The sequence below is a fragment of the Sus scrofa genome, chromosome 16, assembly GCF_054392235.1.
Source record: "Sus scrofa isolate SSC_HxYL_T2T_F1_AM1 chromosome 16, Sscrofa_HxYL_maternal_Yorkshire_Landrace_v2.0, whole genome shotgun sequence".
NCBI lineage: Eukaryota > Metazoa > Chordata > Mammalia > Artiodactyla > Suidae > Sus > Sus scrofa.
The window spans coordinates 46,689,042-46,714,007 of record NC_139398.1 but is presented as its reverse complement, the minus strand read 5'-3'; the positions used below and the strand labels follow the sequence as shown (position 1 = coordinate 46,714,007).

The 24,966-nt window shown below is 41.2% G+C and overlaps 1 protein-coding gene across 17 annotated transcripts in view; it reads left to right on the top strand.

The window, feature by feature from the left end:
• Positions 1-24,966, top strand: part of PLPP1 (phospholipid phosphatase 1) — a 137,526-nt gene that overhangs the window by 21,430 nt on the left and 91,130 nt on the right. For 9 of the 17 annotated variants that reach the window (XM_085001562.1, XM_013984778.3, XM_013984777.3 and 6 more), the window contains 1 exon segment: positions 17,817-18,161. The exons of 2 other annotated variants lie outside the window; for them this stretch is intronic. Coding sequence is in view for 5 of the 15 variants with exons in the window: in NM_001444665.1 (NP_001431594.1) it covers positions 18,104-18,161 (58 nt within the window). In the remaining 10 variants the exon portion in view is untranslated. 17 annotated transcript variants of the gene reach the window in all.

The following is a 24,966-nucleotide window of genomic DNA, read 5'->3' as shown; positions in this document are numbered from 1 at the left end:
TATAATTTGCCTTTTTCACATAACAATAAACCTAGACAGCTTTCAAAATCCAGGTATCTTAAATGAACTATATAAAATTCCATTGCCTTGATGTACCATAGTTTATCTCATCTCTACTCATTAGATTTGTTGTTTCTAATGTTGTTGTTGTTGTTTCTTGGGCCGCTCCCGCCGCATATGGAGGTTCCCAGGCTAGGGGTTGAATCGGAGCTGTAGCCACCGGCCTACGCCAGAGCCACAGCAACTCGGGATCCAAGCCGCGTCTGCAACCTACACCTCAGCTCACGGCAACGCCGGATCGTTAACCCACTGAGCAAGGGCAGGGACCGAACCCGCAACTTCATGGTTCCTAGTCGGATTTGTTAACCACTGCGCCACGACGGGAACTCCCTGTTGTTTCTAATTTTTTGACATTGTAAACAATGGAGTATACGTTCTTTTATATTTATCTTTGCACATCTGTTTGGGAAATGGAATTGTTGGATCAAAGTATATGGTGAATGTATTTTAAAATACAATCATAATCACATCATATGTAACTATGTTCCCTTCTGCTAAAGATCTTATCATTTCATGATCTTAACTTTGTACACATCATTTCAGTGGCTGCAAAATATCTCACCAAGTGAATTCATACTTTTAAGCCATATGACTATTTGTGTATGTGACACTTACCCCCTCTCTGTTTTTAGCTACTAACGTTAGTGGCTGGATTTAACCACATCCTGTGTGGGACTCAATGTAGCTATAATATACATCTTATTGGAGGCAAAAAAATACATAAGCAATTTTAAAAAGTAAAGATAGGAAAAAGATATGTTCCATAATTTTACTAAAGGAATAAGCCGTTAGTTCAAGGATGAAAAAAGATTTCCTGACAGCAAAGCTAAGCCACCTAAGAGTTCAGTGAAACGTCTCTTTAGACTTTTCTCATGGAATAGTCATGTCAGAGTCAGAGGAGGCTTCTAGCAAAAATATTTCATTAGCAGTTAATCTAGGAAACCACAATGTTTCCTGATCATAATGTTTGCTTCCCTGGTTTCTCATCCCCTGGTTTATGTATACATTGTTCCTGGCTGACAGCTGTCAGATAGTTTCATACCACATTCATTAATAAATCCAATAGTTAAAATGTAGACTAATGAGCCTGTTCAAGCCTATGTCTCCAAGCTGCATTAAATCACACCTCTTTCCAGAGCCCGATTCCCAGAATTGTCAAACATATTGGACCCTGCAATTCTGGAAACTTTTATTAATTTTCTCTTTGTAAAGCACTGTCCATAATCCAGAATTTTTTAAAATGAGTAAGTGGAACACTTTCGTTCATGTAAAATTTTATATGGAAACCTAATATGTAAAACATTAAAGAAAGATCTGCTCAGGTCCAAGCTAGACCCAGGTTCAGAGCCTCACTTCTTCAGCCCTCTCCTTCCCCCACGACTATGGTCTTTAAGGTACATCCTCAGACAGCAGTTGGGTCTAAAAGAAGCAACAAATGAAATAAAATGATAATGACATATTGATAAGGAGAAGAGCCAAATCTGCAAAAATGAATTCTTTTTTTACCCCCAAGAAACAAACATTTAATGAATGAATTTATGACCAATTCTGTTGAACTTAACACACACATTAGGCTTACACAAATATCTGAATTAATACATACAGACATATGCTGATGGGCATCTAACATAAACATTTTGTGACAACCATTGTTGGTAGTTTTCTAACCATATCCTCTCTCCCTTTTTTTCTTCAAAATAGAGCTGATTTAGTTAATAATACTACTTTCCCAGACCTTTGCAGCTTAGGTGGCAGTATGACCCAGTTCAGGACAGTAGACATTAACAGAATCTAACAGAGCATTTTAGAATCCAGTAGAGCACCTTAGAATCTGTGAACACTTTGTAAAAGGGACAGATGTGTCTGGCTTGCACCCTAACCTGAATGTAATCAAAGAGGGATCCAACCTTTTTCGGGAAGGGGGATAAAATGACAAGCCTCAACAAGAGTACCTTATTTCCTATGCGGTTTTCAGCAAATGCGCTGCTTCATTATTAGGCTTATCTTAACTAAATTTCCTAGCACTGCCAAACATATTGCCATTTTATACATGCAGTTGTACTTAGTATTGTACTTCAATTTTCTAGCACATTTGAAATAAACACAAGCTAGTATAATTCTGATTTAATACTCCCTTCGTTTAGGCTTTCTTGAGTTATTAATTCCTTTTAGCTTCAGAATAATCTTTTATAATTTTGTCCCTCTTATTGTACTAAAAGTTCTTCTTATGTGACAAAACATAGGTAAATGCAGTTTTAAAAACTTCAAATCGTTTTTTGTTTTTGTTTTTTATGAATTTATTTTTTATTTATTTATTTATTTTTTAATGATCATAACAATCTAATTTCACAGGATTTCCATCCCACAGTCCAGGCACATCCCCCCACACCCCAAACTGTCTCCTCCGGAGACCATAAGTTTTTCAATGTCTGTGAGTCAGCATCTGTTCTGCGAAGAAGTTCATTGTGTCCTTTTTTTAGATTCCACATGTAAGTGATAGCATTTGATGTTGGTGTCTCATTGTATGGCTGACTTCACTTAGCATGATAGTTTCTAGGTCCATCCATGTTGCAAAAAATGCTGGTATTTTGTTCTTTTTAATGGTTGAGTAATATTCCATTGTGTATATGTACCACCTCTTCTGGATCCACTCCTCTGTCGATGGACATTTAGGTTGTTTCCATGTCTTGACTATTGCAAATAGTGCTGCAATGAACATTGGAGTACATGTGTCTTTTCAAGTCATGGTTTTCTCTGGATAGATGCCCAGGAGTGGGATTGCTATATCAAATGGTAGTTCTATTTTTTTTGCTTTCTGAGGAATTTCCATCCTGTTTTCCACAGTGGTTGCACCAATATACAGTCCCACCAACAGTGTCATAGGGTTCCTTTTTCTCTACACCCTCTCCAGCATTTATTGTTTGTAGACTTTTTGATGATGGCCATTCTGGCTGGTGTAAGGTGGTGCATCATAGTGGTTTTGATTTGCATTTCTCTAATCATGAGTGACGCTGAACATCTTTTCATGTGTTTCTCGGCCGTCTGTATGTCTTCTTTTGAGAATTGTCTGTTTAGATCTTCTGCCCATTTTTGGATGGGGTTGTTTGTTTTTTTGGTATGGAGCTGCAGAGGTTGTTTATAAATTTTGGAGATTAATCCCTTGTCAGTTGATTCACTTGCAAAGATCTTCTCCCATTCTGTAGGTTGTCTTTTCATTTTGTTGAGGGTTTCCTTTGTTGTGCAGAAACATGTAAGTTTGATTAGGTCCCATTTATTTGTTTTTGTTTTTATTGTCAATACTCTAAGAGGTGGATCTGAGAAGATGTTGCTGTCGTTTATGTCAGAGAGTGTTTGGCCTATGTTTTCCTCTGAGAGTTTTATAGTGTCTGGTCTTACATCTGGGTCTTTAATCCATTTGGAGTTTATTTTTGTGTATGGTGTTAGGGAGTGTTCTAATTTCATTCTTTTCCATGTGGCTGTCCAGTTTTCCCAGCACCACTTATTGAACAAGCTGTCCTTTCTCCATTGTATATCCTTGTCTCCTTTGTCATAGATGAGTTGGCTGTAGGTGCATGGGTTTAATTCTGGGCTTTCTATTCTATTCCACTGACTTATATTTCTGTCTTTGTCTGGCCACAACATTTCTGCTGAAAAGTAAGCTCATAATCTTATGGGAATTCCCTTATACACAACTAGTTGCTTTCTCCTCTCTCGTTTTAAAATTCTTTCTGTATCTTTGATTTTTGGCGTTTTAATTATAGTATGTTGATGTGGATCTCTTTGGGTTGATTTTGTTTGGGACTCTATGATTCCTGGACTTGGATGTCTGTTTCCTTCCCAAGGTTAGGGAAGTTTTGAGCTAAAATTTCTTCAGGTAAGGTCTCTGCTCCTTTCTCTTACCTCCTTCTGGGACCTGTATAATGCAAATTTTAGTATGCTTGATGTGGTTTCAGAGGTCTCAAACTATCTTCATTAAATTTTTTTTTCTTTTTTCTTTTCAATGTTGGTGATTTCCACTACTCTTTCAGTTCACTGATCTCTTTATCATCTAATCTACTGTTGGTTCCTTCCAGTCTATTTTTTACTTTAGTTATTATATTCTTCACATCTGTTTCATTCTTTATTTATGTTTTAACTTTTTGTTAAAGTTCTCATTTTTCAATGTGTCCATTCATTCTTCTCCTTAATTATTTTTATGATGATTTCCTTGAACTCTTTGTCAGGTAGATTGCTCTACTTTGCTTAGTTCTTCTTCTGGGGTTTTATCTTATTTCCTCATTTGGAATACATTCCTCTGTCAGTTCATTTTTCTTAATTCTCTGTTTTCATATCTATGTATTAGGTAGGTGGGTTATTTTTCCAAATCTTGGAGAATTGGCATTATGGAGGAGACATCCTATGGGGCCCAGCCACACACTCCCCTTCTGCACATCAGTGCTATATGATGCAGTGGTGCCCTCTGTGTGAGCTGTGTGGGCCCTTCTTCTACGGTACAGCCAACTACTGTGGGCATGCTGGTAGGTGGGGATGGCCCCAGGCCTGCCTTGTGTGAAGACTGCTTTCTTGCTGGTGGCTGAGGTCAGGTCCCAGTACAGTTGGCTGGGGGTCATGGGGCTGGTGCCACCCTGCTGGACCCAGGACTGGTGCTGCTGAGCTGGTGGATTGTAAGCTCTAGCACTAATCAGCTAAAGAGAGAACTCCAAAAGGGTGCTTGCCAGCACCAGTATCCTTGTAGTAGAACAAACCCTCAAAATGGCCACTATCAGAATATATGTCCCCAGCGGCAGTACTAGTTGCCTTCTACCTCTCAAGAAGACTCTTCAAGATCAGCAAGTGGGTCTGATTTAGGCTCCTTTCAAATTACCGTTTCCGTTTTGGGTCTCAGAGTATGTGCAGTTTCGTGTGCACCCTTTAAGAGTGGACTCTGTTTCCTACAGCCCTTTGGCTCTTCTGTACACAAGCCCTGCTGCCCTTCAAAGCCAGACATTCTAAGGTCTTATTTTCCTAATGCGGGACCCTGGGGGCTAGGGAACTCAATGTGGAGTTTAGACCCACTGCTTTGCTTTTTTTTTTTTTTTTTTTTTTTTTTTTTTTGCTTCCTGGGCCGCACCCACAGCACATGGAAGTTCCCAGGGTAGGGGTCAAATCAGAGCTACAGCTGCTGGCCTATGCCACAGCCATAGCAACAGGATCCAAGCCACGTCTGTGACCTACACCACAGCTCATGGCAATGCCAGATCCTTGATCCAATTAGCAAGGCCAGGGATGGAACCCGCATCCTCATGGATACTAGTTGGGTTTGTTAGCCACTGAGCCGAGATGGGAGCTCCCTAGACCCACTGATCTCTTCAATAGTAGGAGGTACAGTATTTGACTATACCACCTCTCTACTCCTCCTACTCATCTAATTGTGCTGCCTTCTGTATAATTTTAGTTGGGGAAAGTATTTTCTGCTAGTCTTCAAGTCATTCTCATCTATAGTTTCTCTCTAGACAATTGTAATATTATTGTGCCCATGGGAGGAGGTGAGCTCAGGGTCTCCCTACTCCACCATTTTGGCTGCCTCCCAAATCCTATCTTTTACAGATGCATGCTTTTGATGTTCAACACCTTTTAAACTATGTGAAATGTACATAATTTTGGCTCAAGTCTAAAATAACAAATCTCAAAATGAGCAAAAGTCAGATTGCAGAGAAAGTTGTCTGCTTTGATGCCAGGCTTAATCACCTTAAACCAGCGAAATAAAATATTCACAAATGTTATCAAATAGTATCCAGTTAATAAGAATGATATTGACATTGGAGTTCCCATTGTTGTGCAGCAGAAACGAATCTGACTAGGAACCATGAGGTTGTGAGTTCGATCCCTGGCCTTGCTCAGTGGGTTAAGGATCCAGCCTTGCTGCGAACTGTGGTGTAGGTCGCAGATTTGGCTCAGATCTGGCGTTGCTGTGGCTGTGGTGTGGCCCAGCAGCCACAGCTCTGATTAGACCCCTAGCCTGGGAACCTCCTTATGCTGCAGGTACGGCCCTAAAAATAAAAAAAATAAAAAAAAAAGAAGAATGATATTGACATTAATCCATCATTTTGTTTTTAGTGACAATGTAAATATATAAGTTCAAGCTACACATTAAACAGTGTCTGCTTTTGTGGATACTAACCTCATTCTACAGTCCAGCTCAGCATAGCAGATTTCATTTTAGTAGGCTAAAAGAAAACTTGGAGGATTCAGAGAGTTGGACTAGAGTAGCCTCATCTTTAAGCACTGATTTTTTAAGAAATGAGTCCACAGACAACCTATGTAAGAATCATCTTGAGGTGTTAAAAATACAGATTTTCTCACAACATTGTAAATCTATTATACTTTAAATAGATAGATAGAGAGATAGATTTTCTTTTTTTTTCTTTGTCTTTTTAGGGCTGCACCCGTGGCATATGGAAGTTCCCAGGCTAGGGGTTGAATCGGAGCTGTAGCTGCCGGCCTACACCACAGGCAGAGCAACACTGGATCCGAGCCGTGTCTGTGACCTATACCACAGCTCAGGGCAATGCCAGATCTTTAACCCATGGAGCGAAGCCAGGGATCGAACCCACTTCTTCATGGATACTACTTGGGTTCGTTACCACTGAGCCATGACAGGAACTCCTTTTTTTTTTTTTTTTTTTTTTTTTTAATAGATAGGTTTTCTACTTCACCCCCAAAGATTCTTATTCAATATCTGAGGAGGAGCCCAGGAATCTGTAGTTTTCAAATGGTCTCCAAGTGATTCCAGTGTGTACTCAGGCAAGAAGTTGGCAATAGTTGAGCTCCATCAGGAGATACTAGAGAATTCTGGTAGGCTGATGTGCAGAGTACAGCAGCAAATAAAGTCTAAGACAGGTAAGCAAAGGGCAGGGCAGTGCTCCTACATACACCTGCCCTTGCTGTCACAACAAAAATAGCTTCATAAACTGGGAAATCATTCAAGTGCTTTAGCTTCATAAACACATGGCATGCCAGTGATTCTAAAAACCCATTCATACATCTGAGTACAGGTTGTATCTCTCTGACGTGGACCAACAAGGTCATCTTTCCAAGGTCCCCGACAACAAGAAAATAATATAACTAAGCAGAGAACCCCACTGTTATTAGCAAGCTTGAAAAGTAATAATTTGGGAGTGTGCCAATTAATGGCGACCTACTCTCCCCGCCCATATGGATAGGACCTTTAATTTTTTCCCCCAATTATTGAAAGTGTTATGTAAATACAGCTTTAAAACAGGCTTCCTAAATCCTTAGCTAGGAATTTTGGAACCACCACTAGAGCTAATATTTGATACATCACATTGACACATCATAGTTTCTAGATACTTGTCAATTTTGATTGAAAATAGTTTGGCCTAAAGTTTTTTTTTTTTTTTTAATTTATTCTTTTAATGGCCACACTCTTGGCATCTGGAAGTTCCCAGGCCAGGGACTGAATCCAAGCTGCAGCTGTGACCTATGCCTCAGCTGCCCAGTCCTTTAACCCACTGCACTGGGCCAGGGATTGAACCTGTACTTCCACAGTGACTCAAATGGCTGCAGTCAAATTTTTAACCCACTGTACCACAGTGGGAACTCCTATTTTATAAAGTTGAACATATGTGTATGTGTTACTTTCCTATGACTGCTATAGTAAATTATCACAAATTCGATGGCTTAAAACAACAGAAATTTATTTTCCCACAGTTGTGGAGACCAGAAGTCCAAATCAATTTCACTGGGTTGATTCAAGGTATTGACAGAGCATCTTGTCTTCTTCCCTGTCTGGAGTCAAATCTCCTTTTGCCTCCCACTTGTAAGGACACTTGTGATTGCATTTAGGGCCCACCTGGATGATCCAGGATACTCTCCTGAAATCAAGGTCCTTAATTTAGTCACCTCTGCAAAGACTCTTTTCCATATAAGGTAACAGTTACAAGTTTGGGAGATTAGGACATGAATATATCTTTGGGGCCATTGTCAGCCTATCCTAGCAATTTCTCTCCTATTACTTTGGCTGGAATGCTCTAGAGGTATTCCAGCCAAAGTGCACCAGGAAACAAAAACAAGACTGTTCACAGATGTATTTTTCAAAGTGCATTTTAAAAGTCCATAGGACATCACCCAGATGTCTGTTGATAGGTGAATGACTAAGTCAAGAGTGGCATACTCATATAAAGACAAAATTATCCATCAGTGACAATGATTGATGTGTAGCAACAGGAAACATGAATAAGCATTAGTAACAAGGTTAGGTGAAAAAGAAAATCCTACTTATTAGTGTACATGATATGATACAGTTTTTATAAAGCTCAAAACATGTAAAATATTCCCCAGGGGCAAATATGTAGTAAAAATCATGATTTTCTTTTAGATAAAGGCAATGATAAAATATTTAAAATATCACCTCTGGGTTAGTGGGGGTAGAAAATGGAGCAGGCTAGGGATATAGGATTGGGAAGGAAACTCAGGTGACTTCAACAATATTAGAGATGTGTTAGAACTTAAGTTGGGTAGTAAGTCCTAAAGTGTTCATTTTCTTATGCCTTGCAATTTATACATATTACAAACTATTCCTTCATATGTACAAAATATTTCTTAACACTCTGAGGTAATGGACCTAGAGGGTAAATGAAATAGATCAGAGAAAGACAAATACTATATGATTTCACTTATATGTGGAATCTAAAAAAAAAAAAAAAAGACAAAACGAAACAGAAACAAACTCAGAGATACAGAGAACAAACTGGTGGTCACCAGAGGGGAGGAAGATGGGGAGCGGGCAAAACAGATAAGAGGTAAAAATTTCCAGTTACAAAATAAATATAGCACAAGGATGTAATGTACAACAAAATCAGTAATAGTGTAATAACTGTGTATGGGACAGATGGTCATTAAACTTATTATGGTGATCATTTCATAATGTATTTAAATGTGGAATCACTATGTTATATACCTGAAACTAACATAAGAATGTATGTCAACTATTCTTCCATAAAAAACAAAAGCCAGAGTTCCTGTTATGGCTCAGCAGGTTGAGAATCCGACATAGTGTCCGTGAGTATTCAGGTTTGATCCCTGGCTTCACTCAGTTGGTTAAGGATCTGGCATTGTCTTGAGCTGCAGCACAGGTCACAGATGCAGCTCAGATCCAGTACTGCTGTGGCTGTGGCCTAGGCATGCAGCTGCAGCTCTCAATCAACCTCTAGCCCTGGAACTTTCCATATGCCACAGGTGAGGCCGTTTAAAAAAAAAAAAAAAATCCCTAAAAAACCAAAAGAACCCACCGAAGTAATTTGTTAGGCATTTTTTGAAGCCCAACATAGGCATATAGACTCAAACTGACTAGAAAAAACAAAGGGACTTCTCAGAAGGATTCACATGGATGGGAACTGGAAAGCATCTGGGATTTGTAGCACCTGAGGTACCAGCTTTGCTCTCCTCTGCGCCTGTATGCAAAGGAGAAAGAATCTGGTGCAGAAAGGCTGGTTTCGCTATAAACAGACTATCTAACAAAATCTTCACTTGCTGATAGTTTCATTTTTGAAAGCAAAGTTTCCTCCTTAAATATAATAACAGATGATTTTTTAAATTGCCAGATTTAATGAATAAGAATTTCCAAGAAAGACACTAGATAATCTGCATATTTATAAGCATAGCAGGAGTTTCCACTGTGGTGCAACGGGATTGGTGTCCTCTTTGGAGGGCTGGGACACAAGTTCGATTCTCAGCCAGGTACACTGGGTTGGGGGATCCTGAGTTGCTGCAGCTGTGGTGTAGGTGGCAACTGAGGCTCCCATCTGATCCCCGGCTCAGGAACTCAAAATGCTGTGGGGCCACCAAAAAAAAAAAAAAACCCAAAAACAAACCATAGCAGATGATTCTAATTATCAAGGAAACAGGAAATTCCTATAACGTTGCTTCTCAAATGTCAATTTGCATAGAAATCACTTGGGATTTTTTTTTTTGAACCACATGAAGTTTCCCGAGCTACAGCTGCAGGTTACGCTACAGCCACAGCAACACGGGATCTGAGCCACATCTGCAACCCACACCACAGATCATGGCTACACTGGATCCTTAACCCACTGAGCAAGGCCAAGGATTGAACCCTCAACCTCATGGTTCCTAGTCAGGTTTGTTTCTGCTGCACCCTGATAGAGACTCCAACTTGGGATTTTTTTGAAATGAGATTTTGACTCGGTAGGTCTGGGGTAGAATCTGAGGGTGCCCTTCTGAGAAGCCTCAGGTAATACAGACATTGCTAGTCGAGGGCACCGTTTGAGCAGCAAGGTTCTAGAGCTCAATATGGTGTCACAGCCGCCCCTCCCCGCCACCGCCCCTTGAAAATCTGGGAAAAGCTATTGATAGGCCCATTTAACCGCAAAATTCAACCTCAAAATTCATAAGCATAGAATTTAACATACAATTGCAAAGGATGTGGAGGACCCCTGGATGCTGTCCTTAGGCCAAGGTTAATAGGACACACAGTCAGCCTGGTTCTGATGAAATGTAGGAACCACTTTGAATAATACATCCAACATTTATTGAGCACCTCCTATATGCCTTGGCATTGTGCTAAGTATTCTAGATGTATCATCTTGTTTAATCCTCACAACAAACCTATGAAGTAGGTACTGTTATTATCATTCTCACCTTAAAAATATGGAAACTGGGAATTCCCATAGTGGCTCAGAGGAAACGAATCTGACTAGCTTCATGAGGACACAGGTTCATCCCTGGCTTCGCTCAGTGGGTTAAGGAACCAGTGTTGCCGTGAGCTGTGGTGTAGGTCACAGACACGGCTCCGATCTGGCACTGCTGTGACTCTGGCATAGGCCAGAGGCTACAGCTCCGATTAGACGCCAAGCCTGGAAACCTCTATATGCCGCAAGTGTGGCCCTAAAATAAATAAATAAATAAATAATAAATAAGGAAACTGGTACACAGAAAGTTTTACGTAATTTACTCAAGGGTGTTCAATGAGCCTGATTCTTGAGCCCAGGTATTTAATTACTATGTGCTACTGCAGTTTTAATGTGTAGCAATTACTTTGAAGAACATAATTATATTTTATTAAAATTCGTCTGGAGAGTGAAAATGTGTACTTACTAGACCCACGGTTTTTGAACTCTGATGGGTATCAGAATCTCCTGGGGCATTTGTTTAACATGATAAAACAGTGCCTGGGTTGCATCCTAGAATGGAATCTCTGTGGATGGGGCTGGGTGCTTCTATAGTTATGCCCCAGGTGATTCTAATGTGCGAAGTTTGAGTACAAACTTTTACAATTACAAAGGGCAATGTTTTAAAAATCGAAAAGCAAGTTAAATGAAATTCATTATGTGAGAAACTCTGAAAGAGAAGGTGGCTCTGAGGGTTAGGAAGTTCCAGAAATGCATTTCTGACTTGATTTTAATGAGGAAAGAAAACAGGGAAGTTTCCTTTGCAGTGCGATCAGAAGTATTCTGTAATAGAGTCATTTAAAAGGAGCAGACAATTTTTTTTTTTTTTTTTTTTTAGTTCTTGGTATTTATTACTGGGATTGTCTAACAGAAGAAATCTTTTTTCAGGAGTTCCCGTTGTGGCGCAGTGGTTAACGAATCCGACTAGGAACCATGAGGTTGCGGGTTCGGTCCCTGCCCTTGCTCAGTGGGTTAAGGATCCGGCGTTGCCGTCAGCTGTGGTGTAGGTTGCAGACGCGGCTCGGATCCCGTGTTGCTGTGGCTCTGGCGTAGGCCGGTGGCTACAGCTCCGATTCGACCCCTAGCCTGGGAACCTCTATATGCCGCGGGAGCGGCCCAAGAAATAGCAACAACAACAACAACAACAAACGACAATAAAGACAAAAAAAAAAAAAAAAAGAAATCTTTTTTCACTGTTTAATTTTTATTTTATTTATTTATTTATTTGTCTTTTTTTTGCCTTTTCTAGGGCCGCTCCCGTGGCATGTGGAGGTTCCCAGGCTAGAGGTCTCATCGGAGCTGTAGCCGCCAGCCTATGCCAGAGCCACAGCAATGCGGGATCCGAGCCACGTCTGCGACCTACACCACAGCTCAGGGCAACGCTGGACCCTTAACCCACTGAGCAAGGCCAGGGATCGAAACCGCGACCTCATGATTCCTAATCGGATTCGTTAACCACTGCGCCACGACGGGAACTCCCTGTTTATTTTTTAAAATGTTTTAAAAATCGAAGTATATTGAAGTACTTTTCAGGTTCTTTTCCCTTATAGATCATTAAAAAATATTGCGTATCATTCCCTGTGCTATACAGTAGGTCCTTGTTGATTATCTATTTTATCTACAGTAGTGTATGTATATTATTCCCAAACTCCAAATTTATTCTTCTCTCCCCTTACCCTTTAGTAACCATGAGTTTGTTTCTATGTCTGTGGGTCTATTTCTGTTTTGTATATTAGCTAATTTAAAGATTCCATATATAAGCAATATTGTATGACATATGTCTTTGTCTGGCTTACTTCACTTAGTAAGATAATCTCCATTTTTAATTTAGGCATAAGAATAGATGTTTGTTTCACATGACCTCCTTTTACGACTTTTATTTTAAATACCATAAAACTCTCTATATATGGAAAAACTAGTATCAATTTTTTAAAAAGTGAGAAGTGGAGTAGATCCATTCCTTAAAGTACAATTGACCTTTGAGTAAAGCAGGTTTGAACTGCTCTGGTCCCTTTAACACTTGGTTTTTCACTAAAGGCCTGCTACAGCACTACAGGAGAATGTGTGGATTTTTGAACATAGGATACGGAGGGCTAACAGTCAAGTCATTCTTACATTATCAGCTGAGGGTCAGCTCCCCCAAATCCTGCATTGTTCAAGGGTCAACTGTGGTTCACATTATCAAGGACACAAAAAATACTTACAGTGTTATGAGCATGTAAGAATAGTGGTGGGGAAATTAACCCTATTCCCCACCTCTAAGTGGAGACAAGCTTAAATGTGTGTGGCGGGGGGGGGGGGGGGGGCGCGCTAAAATAACCCATGGCACAGTGGGTTAAGAATGCAACTGCAGTGGCTTGGGTTGCTGCAGAGGAGTGGGTTTGATGCCTGGCTCTGTGCAGTGGGTTAAGGGATTCCGCATTGGTTGCACCTGTGGCTCAGATTCAGTCTCTGGCCTGGGAACTTCCATATGTTGCAAGTGAGCCCATATTAAATAAATAAGGTGAGTTAACCAGTCGTATCAATACAGGGAGGAGATTCAACAGAGCACAAGCTGGGAGTTGTGAACAGAAAAGAAACTGGATGATGAGCAAAGGGAGAATTTTAGTATGTTTTCTAAAACAGCTGAAGAAGGTGGATTCTGATTAAAGACCTGTAACTAGACGGCAATCCTACCAAGATTTTTTTTAAAAGGAAAATATATGAGATGTCTTTAAGACTACAGATATTATATAGGTAATTAACTTCTCTATCTCTGGTGATATATATTTTAAAGAGGTTGTTAAATGGGAGTTCCCATCATGGCTCAGCGGTAACAAACCTGACTAGGACCCACGAAGAGGCAGGTTTGATCCCTGACCTTACTCAGTGGGCTAAGGATCTGGCATTGCCTTGGGCTATGGTGTAGGCCAGCGGCTGCAGTTCCAATTAGACACCTAGCCTGGGAACTTACATATGTGCAGATGGGGTCCTAAAAAGCAAAAAAACAAAAACAGAAACACAAAAAAACCCCCAAACAAAAGAGGTCGTTAAAAAAATAATTTGTGAGGATCCCAGAGAAAGGAAGTTTTGATCACCCGAGCTAAGAACAAGTCATGCAAGACAAGCCCCAGTTCTTTGGTAGATTAGGGAACCATGGTAGATTTGGGGTTGAGTAGGTGGTAGGGAGGCAGAAATAATGGATGTGGATTCACAGAAATCTTTGTTTTTGAAAAAAATATGTACTGTGTGTCTACCTAGATCAGACGTTTGCAAGACAATTGCACCTACATTTTTATATTTGATTATCACAATAAGCCTATTAAGGAAATATTGTCTGCCTAAAAAACAACCATAAAACTCATGACCTCCAAGCTTGACACTGAAGGAGAGTCTTGGTGGAAGAATATCTTGGTTTGCCCACCCACAAGGCTTCCAAGTCTCATTCTAGAAATTCACCTCCTTTTATGGAGGTGAATTACTTCTGGCAAAAGACTGGCTCAAGTATAACAGAGGACTTTCCCCTTAATACTATGCAGCAAAGCTGAAGAAGGGTTGGCAGCCCATAAACAATATTTTAGGAACCAAAGAAGAACAAAATGGGAATAAACACAGAAAAGGACTTGAAACTAAATAATCTGGTTTACAACATAAGGCTCATTCATCTTGAATTTATAGCCTACTGTAGAGATTATGACTTTGTCACTACTAGATTACTTGTTATTTATTTATTTTACTCTTTTTAGGGTCACACCTGTGGGATATGAAAGGTCCCAGGCTAGGGGTTGAATCGGAGCTTCAGCTGCCAGCTTATGCCACAGCCACAGCAACACTGGATCTGAGCTGCATCTGGAACCTATGCCATAGTGGCAATGCTTGATCCTTAACCCACTGAGTGACGCCAGGATCAATACTGCATCTTCAAGGATCCTAGTCGGGTTCTTAACTCCCTAAGCTGCGAGATGAATTCCATACATTATTTGTTTTAAATGACTGTTTTCAATCTTTCACTATGTATTTTCGGCAATGTTCTTTGCCTCCAGATATACTTTTAAGCTACAACCTGCTATAACCTACCTTCTAGAGCCATATCTTCTACTAGTCCTTAATTTGAGTTAATTCACAGCCTTTCCTACTCAAAGACCTCAGGATATGTCATTTGTCTTGCCTCTATGCTCAAACCATTCTTCAATGTCCATTCTAGTTACACAAGTTGTTTTATTCAGGGGTTTGTGGTTTAAGGACCAGAAATGCAGTTAAGTTAGCTCAAGTAAAAGGTTTTCATAGTATAACATGATTTTCCAAAAGTACTCTTAAAGTACTCCTGAGCCTTATATCGGTTGTGAATATTTGAGGCTTAAGCAATTTTGTTCCTTCACATCAGAAGAAATCTGGAGGTGGCCAAGTTGCTGGTTGTAGTAACTGAAGATTAAAAGACCAGTGATGCTCCTCTTTTTGGCCTTTCCCTTGTGATCACAAGGTGGCTGCTGTAACTCTAAATATCATGTCCATATTCAAGGAAGTAGAAAAGGGAAGTAAAGGAAGCTAACCTTTTCCTTTGGTTAGGAAAGTAAAAATTTTCACAGAACTCTGCCAGTAGACTTCTACTTACATCTAAAACAACTCTGTCACAGACTACTCGTAAAGGAAGTTAAATGACAAAATACATTATTGGAAGGAAAATATTACAACATAAAGAGTTGCTACTGAGAATAAACAAAGAACATTTAGAATTTGATAAAAATAAGATAAACAATTTAATAGAAAAATAGTTGAGGAGCTCCCACTATGGTACAGTGGGTTAAGGACCCAGTGTTGCCACAGCTGAGGTGTAGGTTCCTGGCCTAGGAACTTCCATTTGTGGCAGGTGTGGCCAAAATAATAATAATAATAATTTAGGAAAAGCTGCCCAACTACATTAGTTATCAGGGAAATGCAAATTAAGACTACATTAAAATATACATTATATCCATTAGGTTATCACAAATTAAGAAATCTGAATGTTGTGTTGATTAAATTTGGAGTCTTATCCACCACTGGTGGGGATGAGGCAAAAAGGTACAATCACTTCATAATACAGCCTGGGTTTATCCAGAGAAGTTGGATATTGGCACACCCCATGATGTAGCAGTTCCACAGCTAACAATTCCACATAGGAGATATGCACAGAAAGAACAATGTAACTATCACCTTCTTATGAAGTGTCTCCAGAGCTCCCTGGTGAACTGCATACCCCCTACCCTTTGTGTGCCTCAACACACCTTCATTACAATATTCACTTAATTACATGCCCAATACATACCGGCATTGAAAGTAATTAAAAGTAATTTCAATTTATGGTGGCCTTACAATTTGGGGTCCCTGTGACTCTGGAAGGGACCAGAACAACTCAGAACATAAACAATAGCACATCTTTCTCAGGTATAAATTGTTTAAAACTTTCAAAAGATATTCAAACAAAAGGTGAAATCCAACGTTCACATTCCTTTTAGAGAAAAACATTCTTCTTCAAATACATTTTTGGTTTGTGGGGAATCACGTGGGGCTACAATTCCAGACTCCCTGAGGGTGATTTTATCTGTCCATCAGTTTTATGACTGTTTTGCAGGAAAAGTCAGAAGTAGTAGATACAGTTTTCAATTTGCCTCCCATCTTTGATAAAGAAGTTAAGAATGAGCAGGAAAGATACCGATTGTTAACATCTGTTAGAGGGTTTGATCTTTTATTATTTCTTATTTTTTATCTTTTTTTTTTTTTTTTTTTTCCAGGGCCACACCTGAGGCATATGGAAGTTCCCAAGCTAGGGGTCCAATTGGAGCTGCAGCTGCCGGGCCATCCCACAGACACAGCATTGTGGGATCCGAGATGCATCTGTGACCTACACCACAGCTCAGGGCAACACTGGATCCTTAACGCACTGACTGAAGCCAGGGATTGAACCTGCGTCCTCATGGATACTAGTCGGGTTCATTACTGCTGAACTATGATGGGAACTCCCAGGGTTTAACGTTTTATAAAACACTCTCATATATATATATATATAATATATATATATTTTTTCTGAGTTTCATCACTTCTTGACTAGAACACAGAGCAGGGATTAATTATCAATTCTTTAACAGATTAGGTAAGATTACTAAATTTTGCTAGGGTCCTTCTGGAATCAGGGTTGAAAGGAATAAAGACAACTCATTTTGATACTTGTTAAAGCGGTGAGGAAGACTATTCAAAACTGTTGCAATGCGGGGGGTCATAACTTGCAACAGGAGAAAGAGACTGTGCTCAACTCTGAATACGGGAAAGATACTTGGGGATTTATTATAGGCAATAAAAAGGCAGAGTTGGGGGTGAGTGGATGTAAAATCATTAAGAGAACATTAAGGTAAGGGGATTCTTGCTTTAAAAGCAGGCCAAGGATTTATATATCAAAGGACTTAATATAAGGACTTTGATCACATATGAAACGTAGCCAAATATCAAGGGTGCAGGGATGACTTAGCAGAATTCTCGCTAATACGGGTATCTACCCTGCCAGATGTTAAGGCCTCAATGGAGGCCTAGGCCAGCAGAGGGCTCGGAGGAGCCTGACTAAAGTTTGGACAAGGAGAGAGTCTTTGTCACCGACTACCCCGTTCCTCTGTATTACCCAATCCCCGTGGATAAGGAGAGCTGGCAGGCAGCCAGGGTCGCGGCCCAGCTCCTCCTCCGACTCTGCAACGACCTTCAGCCAGGGATGAGGAGGCCAGGTTCGGCGATCCCCATCCGAAAGCGGATCGGAGAGACGTCCCTCGCTCAGCAAGGAAGGTACCCCCACGCTCCGCCCGTCTGCCGCGCGTCCCACTTCAGGGGCGGGGCCCGCAGGTTGGGAGGGGCGGGGCGGGCGGTGCCGATTGGTTGGCGCTCCGGGCTTGGCGTTTCCCCGGCCCCGCCCCTCGCCCCTCACTGGCCGCTCCGCCTCTGCCGCACTCCCTCAGCCCGCGAGGCCGCGCGCAGGCCGGTCCCGCGGTGCTCCGCGGGAGGGGCCAAGCTTGTGTTCCTCCTCCCTACCGGTCCTCATCCTTAAAGCACGAGTCCGACGCCCCGCCTATTGGAGAGGGTGTCTCGATCTGGACAGCGAGCGGCCGGGGCGGGCCAGAACCCACCAAGGAGGGCCTGAGGCAACCAAGCCGCCGAGACGGGCACGCGAGCGTCTTGGCCCCGACTGAGTAGTTGCGGGAGTTGCGAGGGGAGGGGTCGCGGGCGCCATTGCTGCTCGTCGGAGCGCCTCCGAGCCGCCGTCAACCCTTGGCTGCTCTCCCTGGTCTGGGAAGAGCAGTTGCCAGTCCCCGGCCGGGTCTCGTGAGTCGGGTGCCCCCGCCGCCGCCCACGCCGAGACCATGTTTGACAAGACGCGGCTGCCGTACGTGGCCCTCGATGTGCTCTGCGTGTTGCTGGGTACGTACGCGTCGCCCGCTCGAGGGGCGTGTGCGCGCGAGCCCGGGGTGGGGTGCACCGGTGGGTGCGGGCGTGCGCCCGCTGGGAGGGGAATGGCCGAGAGCCGCTGGCGGGCGTGGAGGGTGTGTGTGCCTGAGGTGCGAGCCTTGCCGGGCGAAAAGCTGGGGGCGGCTTCCGCGGCCTTGGGACCCCGCTTCGCAGCCTGAACCCCGGCTCCCGCGTGGCCGCCGCTGTCTGCCTGTCGCCCCCCGGTACGCTGAGCCCACCCTGCTTGGACGCTGTTCACATCTCTGCTCTCCATCCCTTCTCTCCTGTCCTCTGTTTCTCGATCCACTCCCAGCCAGGAGGGTGGGCTCCTCCCCTCTCTGGTGTAGGGAAGGCTGGTCGCTGGCTCATCAGGTTCAGTAGCGAAACCTGAGGTTTGATGCATTGGGGGTTCTCGCTAACCGGCTCCAGTTCTTGGTTTATCTTACCTGTGGGAAGCAGTTTAATTTTTCGTCTGTAGGAGACAACAACGTTCCTAATTAGAAGGTGTTACCGCGTTGTAAATTGTCAGGCTGTAAGTGGGTGTGATGATGCCAGGTTTCTGGCTATCGGTCTGGATAGCTCGCTTTTTTAGGGGATGGGGTGGGGGTGGTGTGTCCCAAACCTTCAGTTTCCTTCTCTGCACAGACCTTGCCATCGTGTAGCTTTCCATGTCCTGTGAGAGCCCACAAGGAGCACTAGACATTTCTTTGGCTGCAGCAAATTCGGCGTTGTCTTTCTGACGGAAGAGTTCAGTGGTGGGGGTTCTGATTGCCAGTTGCTTCTTTCTTTTGGCAAGAAAGAATTGAAGTCATCTGGATGAGGGAGGGATAGGTATTGGAAGGAGAGACTTTCGCCTTTTTTATGTGTTGTGTAAGGCAATATCTTTGAGCTATTTATATGCAGTGGAAAAAATGACAAGAAGACCTGTTCAAGGTTTGGGTAGCCCTACTCATGTCTGAGTATCGAAGTAATGGTATTGGCAAGTTTTCAGCATTGGAGAGCTGTGACTTCAGCATCCTAGATGCAGGTCTGCATAATGGCTTTTCAGTGATGGGACGTTTCCCCCAGTTTTAATCCAGTATTCCACTGTCCTGCCTCAGACTTGACCATTTAAGGTGCTTGTAGTCTTGGCGAATTTTTAGAAATTTTGTTACCTGTTTTTTGAGAAAATTTTTTTTTACTTACGAAACATCTTTATTATTTACCAAGACACTTACTGTATAACTACTTCACAGTGAATTTTAGGAATTCAGTTTAGGAAAAGGAAACATGATTTTCGAACATTATTTTTATGGAAACACAGGTAATCCTTTCAGATATCACTTCTGACATAGTCATAATTACATTAAGTACATTCAAACTTATTTGCAATGAAAAGTTTACCTTGGTAAAAATGTTATAGTTTAAAACTGGTTTAAACTTATACTCAGAGATTTGTTAAAACAATTTCATTTATATTTTACTCAAGGGAGCGGAAAACATTCAGTTAGAAGTAACTTTGGTAATTCATGGAGTTCCCATCGCGGCTCAGTGGTTAACGAATCCGACTAGGAACCATGAGGTTGTGGGTTCGATCCCTGGCCTTGCTCAATGGGTTAAGAGTCCGGCATTGCCGTGAACTTCGGCGTAGGCCAACGGCTACAGCTCCAATTAGATGCCTAGCCTGGGAATCTCCCTCCATGTGCCACAGGTACGGCCCTAGAAAAGGCAAAAAGACCAAAAAAAAAAAAAAAAAAGTAACTTTGGTAATTCAGAAATACTGGATGTTGGAGTTTTCATTGTGGTGCAGCAGAAATGAATCTGACTAGTATACATGTGGATGAGGGGTTCAGTCCCTGGCCTTCTTATTCAGTGGGTTGGGGATCCAATGTTGCTGAGAGCTGTGATGTAGGACGGGAGCTGTAGCTCCAATTCCACCCATAGCCTGGGAACTTCTATATGCTGCTGGTATGGCCAGAAAAAAAAAAAAAAAAAAAAAAAAGGATGTTAGCCTATCATTGCCACATAGTGTACTTTCAGAATTATATTTAAACTTGCCCTTCTCCTACCTCATGGGAGTTACTAATTAATGAAATAAACATCATGTTTTTTCTTTCGGTCAAGCACTGAACCAGGATAGATGAAGCATAATACTGCTTTGAAGTAGTTGAATATTATTAAACACAAAGTCATTTGGTAGATGTATGTTTTGTTTTGTTTTAATTCATGTATAATGGAGGAACCTATATACAGTGCAGCTTTATGAATTGTAGGTTCTTTTAGTCTGTTTTCAGCATGATGTAAACATCATATAATTGTCTTACGGAGATATGAGTAATTTTTATTGCTATATTTACCTGACAGTTGCAGGATTTATGATGGCTCTCAAAAGAGATAAAATTGTGTTTATGATTTTAAAAATCCTAGGTGATTATGGGAAAAGCTTGTTTTGGGGACTTACACATTAACTATGTTTTAGGAAAGGATAGATCTATTTGAAACACTTTTTATTTGTTTTTGTATTGCTAGAGTTTTCAAGTATTTTAGTGTATTGTCAAGATAAGCCCAGAATTCCCTTTTCCTAAATAGATAATGAAGTACTGACTTATTAGATATATTAGATTTAGCAATGTCAACACTCCGTTACAAACAACAATGAAGGACAATAGCGATGCTAGAGATAGAAAACTTTTTCATGCTGACTTATGGGAGGTAATATATTTTTTATTGCAAACTCATCTTTCTAGGGAGTCTAAAGATGATTTTAAATTTGGTTTTTATTCACCTTACTGACAGCATAAGATTGGCAGCCTAAAATTATGGTAGCTCAAAGAGGACTATCAACTTAGCATTAACTTTTTTCTTTTTCTGTGGAGAACTACAGGTAAGAGTTGACTAAACCAACAAAAACATGATTAAGCACTTCATAAGTACAGGGTTCTGAGAAAGTGATTCATAATTATAATGTGAATGTGTTCCAGGTTCTGTTAATGATGACTCCAACATCATACAGTGTATCCATTAATATGATGATGTTGTGATTGTGTTACATGGCTACTTTACAGAGGGTAGTGTCTGTTGCACTGATAGTTAAATATGACTTTGTGTGTGTGAGCTGTGCACGCATGTGTACCAGCATGTACTCCTAAGTGATTATTGTCATCACTATGAAACATGGATTCCACTATATAATATACCAAATTACGTAGAGGATATTATATAATCTGCTCTGGTCAGTGGATCTGGTCAGTTTTTGGAAAAAGAGTGAGGTTTTGAGAGATGATGTGTATTTGATTCCTCTCTGAAATGGAGTGTAGTCTTGCCATCTTTCTGTGCTCTTTTGGTAATGAGTTCTATGATCATAGAAAAGGCCATGAAGATCATCTGAGCACACAAGAAAAGCTGCTCTGCAGGGAGTGGTATGTGTCCTGAATAAAATTATTTGAGTGTAATAGCTGAGGGTCATTTTAGATTTTATCCACCCTGGTATTAGGCTGCCAGTTAATGTACACTGATTGGACTACTAGTTGATTCAATGCACATTGGTTGAAGGCTAACTTTGTGCCAAGTCCATGTTAGGTGCTGGGGATACAAAGATGAATAAGACAATCCCTGCCCTAAAGGAGCAGAGTCCAATGAAGGAGAAACAAACAAGAGGTTACAATACATCATGATAAATATAATAATGAAGGTATGGAATAGATGCCCTTTGAGTAGGGAGAAGAAAGTTTTTTTAGATCTGATCCATTATAGATAAATGGATTGTCTGTTTACTTTTAGAGATGCAGAAATGACAAACATTACCTGTGATTACTCTTAGAATCTTGTGTTTTTCCCTCCTCAACTTGATATAGGGCCATAGGAACCCAAGTAAGTACCTATGTTTATGACTTGTTTGAAGATATCCCATGATAGCAAGAAGATTTAGGTGAAACTAGCAACCTTTTTATGTGCCTGTGTTTTCCTGGGTGGCAGTTATTTGTAATACCTTTCCGTATTGTGCATTCTCCTCTTGCCCCTCCAGATCTTTTCTCCACCCTGCTCTGTGCTCTGGGAAGCTTTTTCTGTGGATGACATCAACTAGGCTCTTGCTCTTTGGTTTCTTGATGGCTTTGACCAATGGGACAAGAGCAGGAGGCCTGGCAGAGCCAGTTTACCTCTGCTGGATTTGTGTTGCCAGAGCTGTTTCGTGTTTTGTGAGTAGGTCACATCCTCTATGCAGTGGCCTTCTCTGTCAGCCAGCGACAGTTACAGACTTTTCTGTGTTATGGTAACTATTTACATGCACCTTTAGGCCCAGAGATGATAATGGCTTCCTGACGTTGCTATCCGGGAAATATTCCACCATCCCTTGGTGCTTTCCCTAAACCCCGACTATACTTTTGAAGATGGTTCCTTCAGTAAATTCTCTTGAACACCTTATTTGAATGTGCTGTCTTTTGCCAGGGCCTTGCTGATAATACTCATGTTATGGCCAAAGCACATCTGAGGTAGCTTCCCTTTCTGCACTTGACATCGGTTACAGTTGCCCATGATAGCAGGTGATAACAGGAGGTCACGGGCGCCAACATTGGCTTTCCTGTAAGGGAGGGGGTCATGGTTATCTAAGCATGCTCCAAGTGTGGTATCGCCATTACGCCAAATCATTTCCATTTAGAGGAAAATCTGACAGCAAAAACATTGGCAGCTGTACTAAGTGGTTGTGGAATCCCTGTTGCTTACTCTTCCTCAGTCATTATGCTGACATTCTGCCCCTTAAGTCTTACCCCTAAGAAGTGCTGCCTTACCGGACCCTTAAGGAAAAAATCAAATATTTAGTGAAAGAATCTCTTGTTAAATAGTCTCCAGCCTTCCCTATTCTCTTAAAATTTATTTGTTCATTCACTAATTCTTAGGTATGTGTTTGTTTAATATATAGTAGGTGCTAGGCATTCTGTTAGATACCAAAGAGAAAAATAAGTAAAAAGTTAGTAAATGAGTAGGACACAGTGATTATCCTGATTACTTGCCATTTCAACTTCTGTTAACTTCTATGAAGCAAGCTTTTGCTTCTGATGAAAGTTTACTGCTTTTGTTTCTCTGTTTTATATAACTTTTCTCTTTCCTCTTAGCTGCAGAGAGAGGGAAGGAATCTCAAAAAATGAACAAAAGTTTGTCACACTGGCATATTCTTGGGTCAGACTGACCTTCTGTTGCAAGGTTTTTTCTACATTTAGATGGCCAGTTTGGAACAAAAGCAGATACCTGGAGGAAACTGATAGTATTTGGCTCTAGTTGGTTTTATACAGTTGACTTTCAACTTAAATTTACCTTAGTTGGAATAGAGTATGGAAATATTAAGAGAATATTTCCCTCTGTAGCTTTTATGAAAAGTAAATTTTTCTTTTATATTCTCTTTGAATTACATTCTTTGGGGAACTCATGGACATGCTATGCATGTTTATTAATTTCTTTCTTGTTTAGTCATTTTTGGCTGAGTTCTACCAAAGTTTCATATGTGTTACTCAGCTTGTGGAATTATTCTGATTCTTTTGGATAAGAAATTAAAGTTTAAATTGTTAGTGTTTATCCTACTAAAAAAGAAGTTGGCAGAAAAATCACTGAATGCCTACATTTTTTTTTTTTTTTTTTGACTTTTTGCTGTTTCTTTGGGCCACTTCCGTGGCATATGGAGGTTCCCAGGCTAGGGGTCTAATCGGAGCTGTAGCCGCTGGCCTACACCAGAGCCACAGCAACGAGGGATCCGAACCGGGTCTGCAACCTACACCACAGCTCATGGCAACGCCGGGTCGTTAACCCACTGAGCAAGGGCAGGGACCGAACCCGCAACCTCATGGTTCCTAGTTGGATTCGTTAACCACTGCGCCACAATGGGAACTCCCTGAATGCCTACATTTTAAGTGAACCAATTAACATTGAGCACTGGGAGCACTGTAGCTTCTATTTATTTGTAATGTTAATTGTCTGCTTCCTCCTAATTTAGGTGGTTTAATCTGGGATTTGGGATGGAAATGTACAGTCTGTGTAATAAAGTTGTTAGGGATTATAGAGACACTGATTTATGTCTTTCCTTCCTTCCTACCTCCTTTCTTCCTTCTTCCTTCCCTCCCTCCCTTCTTTTCATTCTTCCTTCTTCCTTTTTTTCCTTTTTACTTTTTTTTTTGCCACACTTGTGGCACATGGAAGTTCCTGGGCCAGGGGTCAAATCTGAGCTGCAGCTGTGACAACACTGTGGCAACGCCAGATACTTAATCCACTGAGCCACAGCAGAAACTCTTTTTTTTTTTTAATTGAAATATAGTTGATTTACAATGTTGTATTAATTTCTGCTCTACAGCAAAATGATTTCAGTTTTTGTATGTGTGTATTTTTAAAAATATTCTGGTTTATCACAGAATGTTGAATATAGTTCCCTGTGATATACAGTAGGACCTTGTTGTTTATCTGTTCTGTATATAATAGTTTGCATCTGCTAACCCCATACTCCCAATCCATCCTTCTCTCTGCTGCCCCCGCCATCCTCTGGCAAACACAAGTCTGTTCTCTATGTCTGTGAGTCTGTTTCTGTTTCATAAAAGTTCATTTGTGCCCTATTTTGTTTATTTATTTTTTGCTTTTTAGGGCTGCGCCTGTGGCATATGGAGATTCCCAGGCTAGGGGTCCATTTGGAACTACAGCTGCTGGCCTATGCCTCAGCCACAGCAATTCAGGATCCGAGTCATGTCTGTGACCTACACCACAGCTCACAGCAACACTGGATTCTTAATCCACTGAGCGAGGCCAGGGAGCAAACCTACAA